The sequence below is a fragment of the Psittacula echo genome, assembly GCF_963264785.1.
Source record: "Psittacula echo genome assembly, chromosome: 4".
In the NCBI taxonomy this organism is placed as follows: Eukaryota; Metazoa; Chordata; class Aves; order Psittaciformes; family Psittacidae; genus Psittacula; species Psittacula echo.
The window spans coordinates 49650647-49665048 of record NC_137738.1 but is presented as its reverse complement, the minus strand read 5'-3'; the positions used below and the strand labels follow the sequence as shown (position 1 = coordinate 49665048).

At 39.3% G+C, this 14402-nt stretch overlaps 1 protein-coding gene across 1 annotated transcript in view; it reads left to right on the top strand.

The window, feature by feature from the left end:
• Nucleotides 1-14234, top strand: part of AKAP7 (A-kinase anchoring protein 7) — a gene marked incomplete at both ends in the record, with an annotated part of 85705 nt that extends 71471 nt beyond the window's left edge. The window contains one exon of the mRNA XM_080616154.1: nucleotides 14032-14234. Coding sequence (XP_080472280.1) covers nucleotides 14032-14234 — 203 coding nt within the window. The remainder of the gene's footprint in view (nucleotides 1-14031) is intronic.
• Between the last annotated feature and the right edge of the window lie 168 nt (nucleotides 14235-14402).

The following is a 14402-nucleotide window of genomic DNA, read 5'->3' as shown; positions in this document are numbered from 1 at the left end:
TGAAAATTACATTTAATATTCCAAATTGTGCTGCTTCTTGGTTCAAAAAACCAAACAGTAGTACAGACCAAAGAATGCTGAATACTCTTTCTTGTAGGGCCACATTTTCCTAGTGCAATCGGTTTGTTTTGTGCATCTCCAGCATGAAGTTAGAACAAAAACTTGAATAGAAATTAATAACTCTTTTTAAATAAACTATAACGGACAATAACTTCTCATTTTTTTATAAAGGGGAAATAATGATAGTTAACTATTGTCTGTCAGTTTGCAACATAAAGTAAATAAGAATACATGTTGCTTTTGCCTACAAATTTATTTCTGTATAGTAGAAATTATACTTTTCTGATAGTGATGAAATCTCAGAAAAGTTTCCAATGTACAGTAACTGAACTGGAAATTTTAATAATGTTTATACTCACTAAAAACAATCATTTCAATTATAATATACCATTTAGCACTTCAGTGCTTGGAAGCTCTCTAAAAGGACACTTCAGTTGAAATATTTAATTAGAAGCAAGCTATTATTCAAGAATAAGCATTTAAGGGTTTTGCTAAACACACAAGTAAACCCATGAATGTGAGACAGATTATCTGGGACATGAATCGAGCAGTAGTGAAAATGTCAAGTGAAATCCTTAGCAGCAGTGAGCAAGAACAGTGCTGATTTATACCAACCGAGGGCCTGGCCTGCCAAGTGTCATGGCTGTGATAGTCAGTGGCAGTCCCTGGAGTCAAGGGCTGCAGCGAGATGGATGAGAATACCAGCTAGCCCATTTGAAAGCAGACCTTCTATAAATAATATCAGAGAGATTGGTTCAGATAGCAAGCCAACAAATTGCCAACTCCATCTGGAATCCTCTATGTATGTATGTGCATAACAAGGGAAGGAGCCTGGGTAAAATGCTGTTCCTGAAGCCCTGGCCATTACGAATCAGGCTGGTAGGTTTCTCCCATGGCTCTTGCAGGAGACTTCCAGCATTATTTCTTAAAGCAAGAGTGAGCCTGGAAGGAAAATAAGATCACTTTTAAATTTTCTGCATTTACGCTAGTTTGCTTAAGCAGTGAGTCTGCTGCTATCCCATATCCTTTTGGGTTTGAAAGGGAGAACAAAGAGCGAAAGACAAAGAAAACATGGGTGAACTGAAGAGAGTAACTTTACTGACTGTCCTGTATGCAGATGCTCCACTTAAGAGGAAGTGTATTAGATTTCTCATACTTTTAGAAATACACAGGATAAACATTATTGCTCATTGACGGAAATTATGTTTTTATTTACCTTATTATTTTAATATATATTTTTATAAAATTAATATATTAATAATATATTTTATTTATTATATTTAATTTAATATATTAAATATATAATTTTATTTACCTTATTTATTTTAATATATACACCTACATATGAGATTCTGTCTTTTAAGCAGTTAAGATGATTTAAAGATTATATTAGTAACGCCATTGCCACAACATAGGGAAGACTGCGTTCTCAAAGGAACTCTTCTTTACCCAAGCATACTACTGAATAAGGCAAAGGCTACATTATCTTTCTGTTGATTTGCAAAGGGTAAATTACAGGTTGTTGCTATCAGGTAATATGAAAAGCTGCCCTATACTCCCAGTGAACAGCATCCAAATACCTTATTTTGTACCATGGAAGTCCAGAAATCCCCTTAGTATCTTCTCTTATAGAGAAAAGAACAAGTACTGGCACTGCAAAGCTCACTTGTGTAAATGTAGCCAGGTACCTCTGAACAAAACACTGGGTATCAGAGACGTTACTGTGAGGACAGGTTTGACTAATTTTAACATAGAACCCAAGCTGAATTTTCCTTCTCTGCTTGAAAGTGATGTGTGAGCAAATCCATATAACAGCTAAAAAAGAAGTGTGACATGCTAAACATGAAAGAGCATTCTCTGTTACTATATATGAACCACTACCCCAATTTAGATACTTGTTTGCTTCAACCTGTTGTATTGCTATATGACAGGTCCTACTGTAACCTAATCCCTATGATCTTACAGTGGAGCCAGTCACAGTGTAGAAGTTGTAACATATGGAAAATATATCTGTTACAGAAATAGAACAGCCACACTTGGGAGTGGGAAAGTGTTATACAACCAAAATGTGGCAGTTGTCTACTTCTTCCTAACCTGATGTTTTAAATGTGGGTGTTTTTCTTTTATACTCTCTTGTTTGTGGTGCTTAATGCTACCTAATGGAGTGCTTGATTTTCTAATGGAGAATGGTATTCCTGGAAGTAGGCAGGCAGGTTTTAACTTTTATTCCAGAAACCATTAAAATATTACAATAAAATATATATATTAAAAAAAAAAAATTAGTCTGCACAGCCTCTCTTAAAGATACCATATAATTAAGAAAGACAAAATAAGTTATTTTATTTCATTAAAGGTCTCTAGAAACAAATAATCAGATTCTCAAATTTGACATTTCTATACTGACCTGGAATGATCAGGAGGCTGTACTGACTCCTCTCTGAAAAAGGGGTAAGGGGCAAAGGGAGGAAAACGGGTTTCATCTATGGGAAGGTTCACCTTTTGAAGTTAAAAAGCAATGCCAAACCTTGTCTCTTTTTCCAGCAAAATCATGTGCCACCAAACCTACAACATTTTAGCAGAAATGGCATGTGTGCAGTGCTAGCTAAAACTGCCTGGAAAGATCAGTGTAACTATTGTCCTTGGAGCTCAGGAGGCACAATCCTGGAGCAGAGGAGGAAGAACCTGGGAGGAAGGGTTACATTTTCAAAAGAAGATAATGCTCCAAATGAGAAGCAGGAGCCAAGGCTGCACTTCCAGAAAATGCCTGGGGAGCTGCAGAGCTACATCCTGGGGAGCCCACGTGCTCTGAGAATAGGAACCAGCTAGTTTTGGTGTTAAAACAGAAAAAAGCTGCAAAGCCAGAAAGCAGGAGGGGGGACTGGTTAACATGATTAAGCAACTCTTAACATAGCATGGGATTACTTCAGTTGCATCATGTGAAATAAGTACAGGAGAGAACATTTTGTATATATTTCAGGAAAAGCTTCCTGTCAGTGACAGATGCTGGACTGAAGAGTCTCTACATTTTGCAATATTGTGACCAAGATTTTCAGATTAATGCAGAGAAAGAAAACAAGGCAAACAAAGGTCCTTGATCCAGTGAGGGCTTGTCCTTTAGATGACACTGATCTGTTATTATTTGTGGAATTATATGCAAAGTGGAAAATATGTTATCTTGAAATGTATTGTACTGAGGCATGCTGGCACCTTGGTCAGCAGCTGATTATCACTGGTTTAGTAATGTTTCATACATAATAATTTTTGCCATTCCTACAATGTGAGTGATTCCATAAGCTTAAGGTGTAGAATTGGCAGAAGAGACTGGGATTTAGGGGGATTTGAAATATAGGGTTGTTTATGCTGTGGAAGCTAGCATGGACAAAGAGCTAGGAAATTATTCTGCCTTAATGAAAGGAAAATGGACTGGGTGTCACAAATGTTTAAAAATCAGATACCTTTAATTGATAAACATTTGATTACAGGCTAAGTCCTTGGGCCTTAAGTAGCTACAAGTACACCGTACCAGTGATAGATTTGGCACTGCCAAACTCTTACAATAGTCAGTGCTTTTAGAATTGTAATCTGGATGTTAGCATATGCAGCTGAACTTTTGTCAGGTCCTTCACCCTGCCTGTAACTCTCATGAACCTCAGGAACTGCTGTCCTAAGTTGGTATAGAGAAAATTTACTCCTTCTTAGGTATCTCCTCTGGATCCAATCCCCAAAATCCCCAAATCCACTATTAACTTTATCTTTTCTGCTGATGATTTAATCCCCTTGAATGTCTGCCAGTCTCAGGTGAATTTCATCTGAGTACTTGCTGAGTTTCCTGTGAGTTAAAATCCTCAGGCATGGATAATTCACTTGCTCTTGCTAGAGAACTTGTATCCTTTTGCTAAAATGAGAAATGTCTTATGCCATGGTCTATTATTGTGTTATTCAGTCTGTTTGACATTGTAACAATAATTTTTTAAAAGGCATTTTATCCAATTTTCCACTTTAGTACAAAGCACAAGGATTGAACAAAAGCATATTTGGTATCAGGCATGTTTTGTGCAGCACTCACTGTGGCTGAGGAGAATGAGCAAATGAGTAACATTTTTTGCTGCCTGAAAAATCCATTATAGCTTAATGCCATCCATTATAGCCTAATGCAATCAAAAAGATTTTCTTTTCTTCCTTTCTTCTCTCAGCCCGTTTGACTTTTCACATACACGGCATTAATAGAATGTGAGAAGATTTTCCAGCACAAATGAAAAGTTTATTCTTGTAGTTCTGCAAAGTAGAACCTGTGACTAAGGTGAGTTCTAGTGATTGAATACCCATCTCTTTCCTTCTCCTCATTCTTAATGAACTTTTCTTGGCCCCTGTATCCAAACACAGAAGTGGAAGAACTTTTCTGTGTGGAAAACATAAAGGCAAAGGGAACTATGGAATCAAATGCATTGCTGTTTAGCAGGAGCAAGAAGAAATACCTGCTTTTGATTTCACAGTTGGTTCTGAATGTGGTGAAGAGAAATGTAAAAATTGGTTTTGGCATAAATAGTCAACCTTTATTATTTTAATGTGAGTTGAAGAAAGAAAAATATTAAAGTAAGAGGGGATAAAGAAACAAAGATGAAACTACATTTTAGAACTGTTAAGCCTGATAGAACTAAAGGACCAAAAGACCAGCTGGCATAAATAAGCAGTTCTCCATTGATATTAATGGGACAGAATTAGAATTATTAGGAAGCTGAAGAGGAAGGGATGGAATTGCCTATACTGTGTAGGAAGAGATAAAATTTGTGAGTGAAGAAAGGAATAGAAAGAGAATAATCAGTTTTAAGGCATGGTAATGAGCAGTCCATTATGGTACAAAGTGTAAGTTGGTAAAAGTTGTGAGGATTAGTTCAGGCTTTGGCATTGCAGTTGTATTTTTCTGGGCTGATTTCATTGAGGTGCTGCTAGAATAGGCTTTGACTCACTGAGTCTGAGGAAGTAGAAATATGGGGAAAGAGAGGGAAGGGAGTTAGTCTTTTGCTAAAGTGCAGTGTAAGAGCTGTAGGAAATTACTCTTAGAGAAGAAGTGTTGCTATTACTTAATGATTTTTTGACATTCAAATTGACTTAAGGGTGTTCCCAAAACTATTAACAAATTTAGTCAGATCCTGTAGGCTTGATCTGTTAAATGAAAGACAGCAACAGTACTACTCTTGCATTAAAAAATACATAGCCTCCTGTTTTGCCCAAGAAACTGATGAAGTGGGTGCAGTCCCTTCACGCAAGACCCTGAGGAAAAGGGGTTAGACCCAACTATTTTGACAGTCTTAGAATATAGTTACACTACCAGTTCAAACCTATGTAAGATGTTCCTACTAGAAAAGGTGATGCTAACCTTCCATTAGATTTAGGGTCTAAATAAGTATGATTACAGTTACGTTAAAAACACCTTGCAAATGACATTTTCCATTAAAAATTGCGTTGTGTTACAGTACTTTATGGATGTGTGCAACACTGTTGGACATCCTGTTGAATTGCAATTATGCTTCCATCTTAATCCTTCTTGGACAAGATTTCATCTTCCTTTTGCAGTTCAAGCAGTATGCAGCTGTCTTTCACAACTTATGTTGCTGCAATTGAAATAAATAAATGAAAATGCATGTTGATTAAAATTTGACTTTTATCCCCACAATTTACAAATATATTCAAAATTGTTTTCCTTGAGGAAGGCCACATACTATGTGAGAGACTATTTGATAGCATGAGTTTGTATGGAATCTTTTTCTAAGCTCAGAAGGAGCAACAACACAGGATCAGCCTGTTAGAATCTTGTTAAGATTCACTTACTGATACCTGTTTAATATCTGTCTTAGTCCTAAAAAGGTTTCTTTTTTAGACAACATGACAAAAGCATGAAGAAGTCTCAGCCAAAACAGTGTCCCCTTGGAAGCTGTATAGTAAAAATTGAATTCTAAAGAAATAAAATCGTAGCTCAGAGAGTTTAAGGAGGACAGGAGCAGATTCTCCTGGAAGGCATGCTAAGGCACATGAAAAACAAGGAGGTGGTTGGTGACAGCCAGCATGGCTTCACTAAGGGGAAATCCTGCCTGACCAATTTGGTGGCCTTCTATGATGGGGCTACGGAACTGATGGACAGGGGCAGAGCAGTTGACGTCACCTACCTGGACTTGTGCAAAGCCTTCGACACTGTCCCACACGACATCCTTGTTTCTAAATTGGAGAGACATCAATTTGATGGGTGGACCAGTCAGTGGATAAAGAACTGACTGGATGGCTGCACACAAAGAGTTGTGGTCAATGGCTCGATGTCCGGCTGGAGACCGGTAACGAGTGGTGTCCCTCAGGGATCGATGTTGGGACCGGTCTTGTTCAACATCTTTGTCGGTGACATGGACAGTGGGATTGAGTGCGCCCTCAGCAAGTTTGCCGATGACACCAAGCTGTGTGGTTCGGTTGATACCCTGGAGGGAAGGGATGCCATCCAGAGGGACTTCGACACGCTTGTGAGGTGGGCTGATGCCAACCTTATGAAGTTTAACCATGCCAAGTGCAAGGTCCTACACCTGGGTCAAAGCAATCCCAGGCACAGCTACAGGTTGGGCAGAGAAGAGATTCAGAGCAGCCCTGCGGAGAAGGACTTGGGGGTGTTGGTCAATGAGAAAATGAACGTGAGCTGGCTTCAGTGTGCGCTCGCAGCCCAGAAAGCCAACCGTATCCTGGGCTGCATCAAGAGGAGCATGACCAGCAGGTCGAAGGAGGTGATCCTGCCCCTCTGCTCTGCTCTTGTGAGACCTCACTTGGAGTATTGTGTGCAGTTCTGGTGTCCTCAACATCAAAAGGACATGGAACTGTTGGAACAAGTCCAGAGGAGGGCCACGAGGATGGTCAGGGGACTGGAGCACCTCCCGTATGGAGACAGGCTGAGAAAGTTGGGGCTGTTCAGCCTGGAGAAGAGAAGGCTGCGTGGAGACCTCCTAGCAGCCTTCCAGTATCTGAAGGGGGCTTATAAGGGTGCTGGGGATGGACTCTTCATTAGGAACTGTAGTGACAGGACAAGGGGTAATGGGTTCAAATTTAAACAGGGGAAGTTTAGATTGGATCTAAGGAAGAAATTCTTTACTGTGAGGGTGGTGAGGCACTGGGATGGGTTGCCCAGGGAAGTTGTGAATGCTCCATCCCTGGCAGCGTCCAAGGCCAGGTTGGACAGAGCCTTGGGTGGCATCGTTTAGTGTGAGGTGTCCCTGCCCATGGCAGGGGGGTTGGAACTAGATGATCTTAAGGTCCTTTCCAACCCTAACTATTCTATGATTCTATGATAAACTAACGAGGGGTGAATGGTTATTAAATGCCTTCCCTCATCATGCTTGCGAGTAAACATTTGATTTTTTCAGTTGACTGGTCCATGAACAGGGACTTTGAGGATTTGTCAACACATTTGGACTTTGGTAATTAAATTCTGTGTACATCCTATTTTGGTTAGCTGATGAATTTTTGGGGCCTAGGCCTTCCTCTCAACTTAGTAACCTAGCAGGGGAACTTTCTGCCTTCAAGAACATCTAGGTCTATGGTCACTGGTGACCAAGATTGGTGGGGAAGCAACCTACACTGTCTCTCATAATGCATTACATTCTTAGTATATTTCTGGAGGGCCACTGAAGATGATGGGTCTGTCCTGTTCCAGAATTCAGCTTCTTACAAATGCCAGGAAGCCTTTCTCTCAGGCTCCGTAAACAGTGGGAGGCTCTCCCTTGACAGTGTCTTGGAAGGAGTAGGGACTCTTCTGCTCTTCTACTAAGCCCTGCCATCCCAGACGGCTCCTGTTCACTGTTTCCTGCTGCTAGCACCGCGCAGCACTGTGGATGGTGAAGGGGGGGTGTATGTGAATAATTCTGCCTGGATGTTTGCTATTATAATCTGACTGGATCTTCTGGTTTCCCCCATTATCAGTGGATGTTCCTCTGGTTATGTAAAATCTCTTCTGTCCTTTGGGCATTTTTCTCTACTTGTGTATTGATGAGAAAATTGAGTAAAACTCATATCTTTTTAAGCCATCTTCTTTCCTTCAGCTGTCTTTGTTTCCTGCTACACTAGACTTCTTATAAATTGATTAAGTTTAAGCATGAAACTACATCATTAAGGGACTCAGGAAATTTCTTTGTCATCAGTGTCTCTTAATAGAAAATAAAACCAAGATATTTAACAGAGCTTGAGGTATGCCAGAAGTAGAGTCTTAGTTACCTTTTTTGTATGTTTGTTTTGAAGGTTCATGACTGTGGCATCATCTAGTGCTCACAGAAGGAAGAGTAGGTTTAGCAGAGCACATCCTGTTTCTCCACTTTCAGTTAGAGATAGAAATTTTAGATTACTGAGCTTCAAAGGGTTTTGTCTGAAACAAAACAAACTTTTGGCATGTTTGCCAAGCCTCCAGCTCAAAGGGAGCTGTAGGTATTTTTGCTGTCACCACTGAAACTGGAAAAAGCACCATTTTCCCTGAATAGCTGCAACACCCACCATTTCCTCTTTACTTGATATTCCCAGTTTTGTTGGGTTTATTCCATGGTGGTCCAAATCAAATTAAAAAAATCTTTCCAGCAGACTAGAAACTCATGTATTGAGCATGAAGGACAGTATTGCATGTATAGCCTTGTTAGACAGTCCTGTATTCACAGAGCAACATATGTAAAACTAAAGAAGTTTGTTAGATTTCCAAAAGGAGAGCTAAACTAAACATGTTGCTTAACATCAGGTGGGAACATCCAGCAACGCAAATGTCACCACCATCATGTCATAATTTCACCCTTCCTCTCAGGTCCTTATTTGTGCCAATTCCTTAAGTGACCATTCAAGAGACATTTCTTGTAAGTCCTTCCTAATTAACAAGGAAGTGTTCAGAATTGTGACTTTCCTGTCTATGCTTATTGTGTTGATTAGATATGGGCACATGCTCTTGTTTGTGTTCATTACTTCGAAACTATGATCTTGAATGTGCTGTCTCATTCACAGGCTGTTGCAAGGGTGAGAAGCAATGGTCTGGTGCCTGTTTATAGCTTGTTATTTAGTTTATTACCGACTGTTGACTCACTGTCTTTACAGGGCAAAGGGGGATGGTATTTCTCTAATGCTACAGTTCTGTCAATATATATGGCCTACCAAATTTATCCAAAAGTCCTCAATAAATGAAATCTTCAACACATTGGTTTGATTCATGGGACGCTGCAGTTCAGTATATAGGTGTGGGAACTTTATCTGGTTCCCCTGGAAGTCAATGAGATTTAATTTAAGTTTGAATCAGATTCTGCAGACACAATAGTGTAGCAAAAACTAGATGTTTCCATAGGCTGAAGCCAAACACAGCAGCCTTGCAATAGTCTACGTCGCCCTAAGTGTTGTGAGTATAAATTACTTCTTCATTCTTAGGTCTTCTCATGCTAACATGGAGATAGTGAACTATGATAAGGGCACAGCCATTGACATCACAAACTGTATGAATTCACATGCTGAAGTCTATCTGGCATTTGTTTTGTTTACCTTCCTTTGTTTTCTCCAACCCTGCCGTATGCAGAAATAATTGATAGTAATTTGCAGGAGGTTTCTTAGTCCATCAATGGCTTAGGGTAGTTGTCTCCTTCCTTCTACTGCACACCAGCAAAGCTTTTGCCCCTGCACAGAGGCATTAATAATCAGTTATCTTACAGTGAGGGATTATTATGAGTTGGAGCCACTGAGGAGTCACCATAGAAAAGGAGTCTTGTGGTGAAAGCTTTGCATATATGCAACAGCAACTTGGCTTATCCTCTTGCTGTCAGTAAGAGGCACATACTAAGCAGAAAAATTAACTTTTCCAGCATTCACAAGGAATTTTTTTAACATTTAGGTTTTGAAAGATTGCCTGAGTCCCTCATGGGTTTTTTTGTTTCTAGAGTTGGTAAAAACAGTATTAGAAAACTGATGAACCGAAAGGTAGACAGATGCACGTCTGTTACACCACAGCCGTACCCAGGGTACACACTGTAACCTCTGCTGCCAGAACATAGACTTCCCAGCTGGTCTCAGTCACCTGTTCAGAATACCAAGGGTCTTCTTTATAATTTGTCCAGTGTTGGCATTATTTTGTTGTGATGAAAGTTTGTTGAAAGGAAGAACAAAAGCCAGTGTGTTGAGGCAAGGATTGCAGAACATTGTCTTGGAGTGTAGGTGGTAAAAGGTTGTAAAACTGGCTTTTCCTGTAAAAGAGATCCACTGTTGGTTTCTTCAATTAAATCTCTCACAAAAGAAAAAATGTTCTAATAGTGTGAATAGGAGAGGGATCCAAGTAACTGTCCCATCTCCCTCCAAATCTGAGATATCCACATGGACTCTAAAACAGGCTGTGTCCATGTCACCATGAAAATGCTGTACCAGGACCACAAAATCTGATGTGTTCCAATGCAGTATTTCAAAATCCCCATCACAGTCTTGAGAAGCGTAAGGGGATGCAGAGTTGGAGAATAAACCTAGTCCAGTAGAGAGGTACAGCGGTGACTTTGAATCCAACTTGGTTTTGCGTGCAGACGTGGTTCATATCCATACCTGCTAGCAGCATGCTGTAGGATCATAAATCCCCTTTTGAACAATTCTGTGTAGGTGATACTTCCCTTTTTGTAAAAACTGGTGGTCATTTCAGCACAATAGGTGTGCTTCAGTTTCAGTAGTAAAAAGCACTGCTTAGTGTGGATGCATTGAGATACGTTCACAGATTATGGATTTGCTTTCGTCTTTTGAAAACTCTGGAAGACAATTCTGGGATAAACAAAATGAAAGCTTTTTTTTTTTTTTGTTTTTACTCTGAGCCACGTACAGGAGAATGCAGTGGAAGTTTTATGTTCACGGACAAAGAAGTTAAATAGTGGCATAGCACATACTGAGAGGCACAGCATAGATAACGGGTACAGTGCACGTGGTATATCTGTTCCCTTTTCAGAACAAAACTTAAGAACAAAGCAATTTTTACTTTTCAGACCTCCCTTTTAAATCTAAACCATTCATATCAACAATGATTTTTTGTCATTGATGTTCTGATAATTCCAATAATGTAAGACAGTCCACACAAAGAAGCATTTACAGGCTGCAAAAGAATCATATGTATCTAAGAAGCAGGCAAACAGTAGATGCAACATGGAGAGAGAGATACGAACAGGACATATATGTGTGTTAAATATTCAAGTGAATATAGAGGATCAATACCTGTTATTATTACATGACCTATTTCTTTCTGTCAACAGTTGCGAATAGGAATGATACAACAGTATGCAACTACCTTGCCAATGAGCCTCAGCATTGCACAGACACTCACACAAATGCTATTTCAGGAGTCTGAGAATATAAACAGAGCATGAGTGAATCGCATAGCCCCATGTGCCAGTCCACCAGGGTGGCTGGATGAATAAATCCAAGGGCACTCTTCATACAGGGATGTGCACTCATTCTCACTCACCTATCAGTCAGACCACATGTATGTCTTCCCAGTGGGAGTATAGAGCTCACTTAAGAGGTGCTAGAGGCTCAACTGCTGATGAGCTGTGAGTATCTCAAAATACTAAAAATAAACAAAAAACCCCAAAACATTCTTCAGTAGCTATATAAGCTGTACTTTTCAAAGGCTTATTTTAAGTAGTCTGACTTTTCTTTCATGCTTGAGAAATTACTTGCACAGTGAGCTACCTACTTACTTTGAAGTTTTGAATGCAATAGTAGCTACATGGATTTTATACATATGTATGTAAATGAGAACTGTTTTGCAGAAAATATTTATTAGAGTTCTGTCCTTTTTAGACTGTAAGAATAACACATAATGTACTACAAGTAAAATCACATTCTGACCAAATATAATCATTACTGTTTTGTGCTATCTGGAGGCCTCTGTAACTGATTAGTCATGTTATGCATATTAAATACTGTAGGGTCAAGTGTTAAGAGTGGCTGAGCACCGTATTTCGTATTGATTTTGTTTAATAACAATTTCTGTGATTCATTAGCAGTTCTGAAAAATGAGAAGCTTTCCAGCTGGAAACCACAAAAACATTTTTTCAAGCATCTTTAATAAAAGTGAAGGAAATCTGGAATCAAAGGGTTGCACTGAAAGGAACATGTGAGATCAATTCGTAAAAGCTGGGAGGAGATGCTGCTCATATGTATCTAGGTCTCCTGAGAGATCAGAGCCAGAATTAAGTCCCTTCTCTAAATAAACTAAAGGATAGACTTAAACCCAGGATTTTACTGGTAGCAAAGGAACATGGTAGCAGTGGGCCAGACAACATGGAGTATGTAGCTGTTTGAGTGGACTTGAGAATAGTGCCTGTGCCTCTGCCAGACTCTCATATTAACCTAAAATGTTTGGGTTTGGAAGTGCAAACCTGTTTTAATGGTTTTGGTTGGTTGGGGTGGGGGGTTTGTGGGGTTTTTTTGGAGGGGTTTGTTTGGGTTGGGGTTTTTTGTTTGTTTTTGTTGTTTTTTGTTTTAACCAAAACTATTCCCATAGCCTTTTAAAATATTTTTTTAGAGTATTTTTCCAATTTTTTTTCCAAAATACAATGAAACGCTTTGCCAAGGTCTAGCCTGATGACCTCTGAGCTAGAGGGTGCAGTTTTCCCTACCCCACAGTAATGGTGCTGTGGAGGCACAAAACTGGAGGAGTTTGGTCTGTCATGCTGTTCCAGAGTGAGGTGCTTATATTAGCAGCTTATAAAGGTAATGCCTCTGAAAGTCAAGAGTTTTGTGTACCTCTCCCTCTCCCCCACAAATCACCATATGAATTATGTTTTATCAGTGAAATCACTCCCAGGTTGTGCAAGCCACTAGGAAGACTAATAAAAGTGCTTTATAATTATAATCTATATGTGCTGGCAAACTTGAATAAATTTACTTGTATGAAAAAGAACAAATTTAGATAATTGAACAGTACAAAGCTTTGTGCTGAGAGCATACAATAGTATCTCTTTCACCAGATGTGTATGACTAAGCAGCCTCTTATTACTGGTTGCAGAATGCTAACTTCAGAAAAGGACATTAAAAGTATGACCTTTAAATATAGATGGAGGCAAACAGTTATATACCTAACACAAAAAATTGCGTAGTGGCAAATTACATGGCCAGTGAAAATTTGCATTCTTCATTCAGTGGATTTCATTCTTCATAAAAGGAGGATGCTGCAGTAGGCTATATATTTAATTGGGAAAAGTACCATGGAAAAGTACCATTTCAACATACTTGTAATGGTGTATGAGAGTCCTTTCTATGTATACAGTTATTTTGTTGTATATATTCATTCATGTGAACTCGTAACAAAGCAGGGAAATGCCAACTTCTTGCTTTTATTGGCAGATATCTAAGAATAGACTGCTGGAGTTTGCATTCCTTCAATGTCAGAGCTTTAAGTTAGAAGACAGAAGAGAGGCAGGGAGGGAGTATATGGTTTTTCCAAGTTTTACACTTTGTTTAGAAAAACGTTTCTATCCTGTGCTTAGAGTAATTTAGTAATTTTTCCCAGGAGAAACTATTTCATTACAATCAGTGCATAAATAGATTTTAGATTTATTAAGCAAAATCACAAAACAGGGGCAGCTAAATTTAAGAATGCTGCAAAAATGTAAATTTATCATGTTCTTCATCTTTGCACAGGTGATTACTGGCCAGAAGAAATTAAATATGCACACTTACGCTTGTAAGCTGAGTGGGTGCTCATAGTGTTAGCCAGTGGCTTTTATTGAGGGTTACAATAAATGTGAGCAGTGAAATATTTTTTATGATATACTGTATACATTTTCATGAAACACTTTTGATTCAGAGCTTGAGGAGGGGGGAATTACTTTTTGAAATCAAGAAGAGGCAGTTATAACTTAAAATCCAGCTCAGACAGAGGCTCCTGATACAATTACAGCTCCTATCTTTCCGTGGCAATGAGTCCCTTCTCTTGTCTGTTGTGACGCATAGGTGAAAAGCATGCAGCAGAGCCAGACGATGCAGAGCTGGTGAGCCTCAGCAAAAGGCTGGTGGAGAACGCAGTGCTGAAGGCTGTACAGCAATATTTAGAAGAAACTCAAAACAAAGCCAGACAGACTGATGGAAGCCCTGTGAAAACTGAAGAAGCAGCAAGCGGCAGTAAGAATGAGAGCGACAATGATAACAGCAAGTGAGCACTGTGCAAAAAGCCCGGGAGCAACTATCCCACCAAGAATAACCACAAAAACATGTCCTAGCTCCCTGCTGAAATTTGCTAAGTGGTGCTGGGTGACAGGCACTCTGCTTTGTGAGTCTCTTATCAAAAGTTTGTTCTGAGTTGAAGGACACAGTCTACTGGTGTA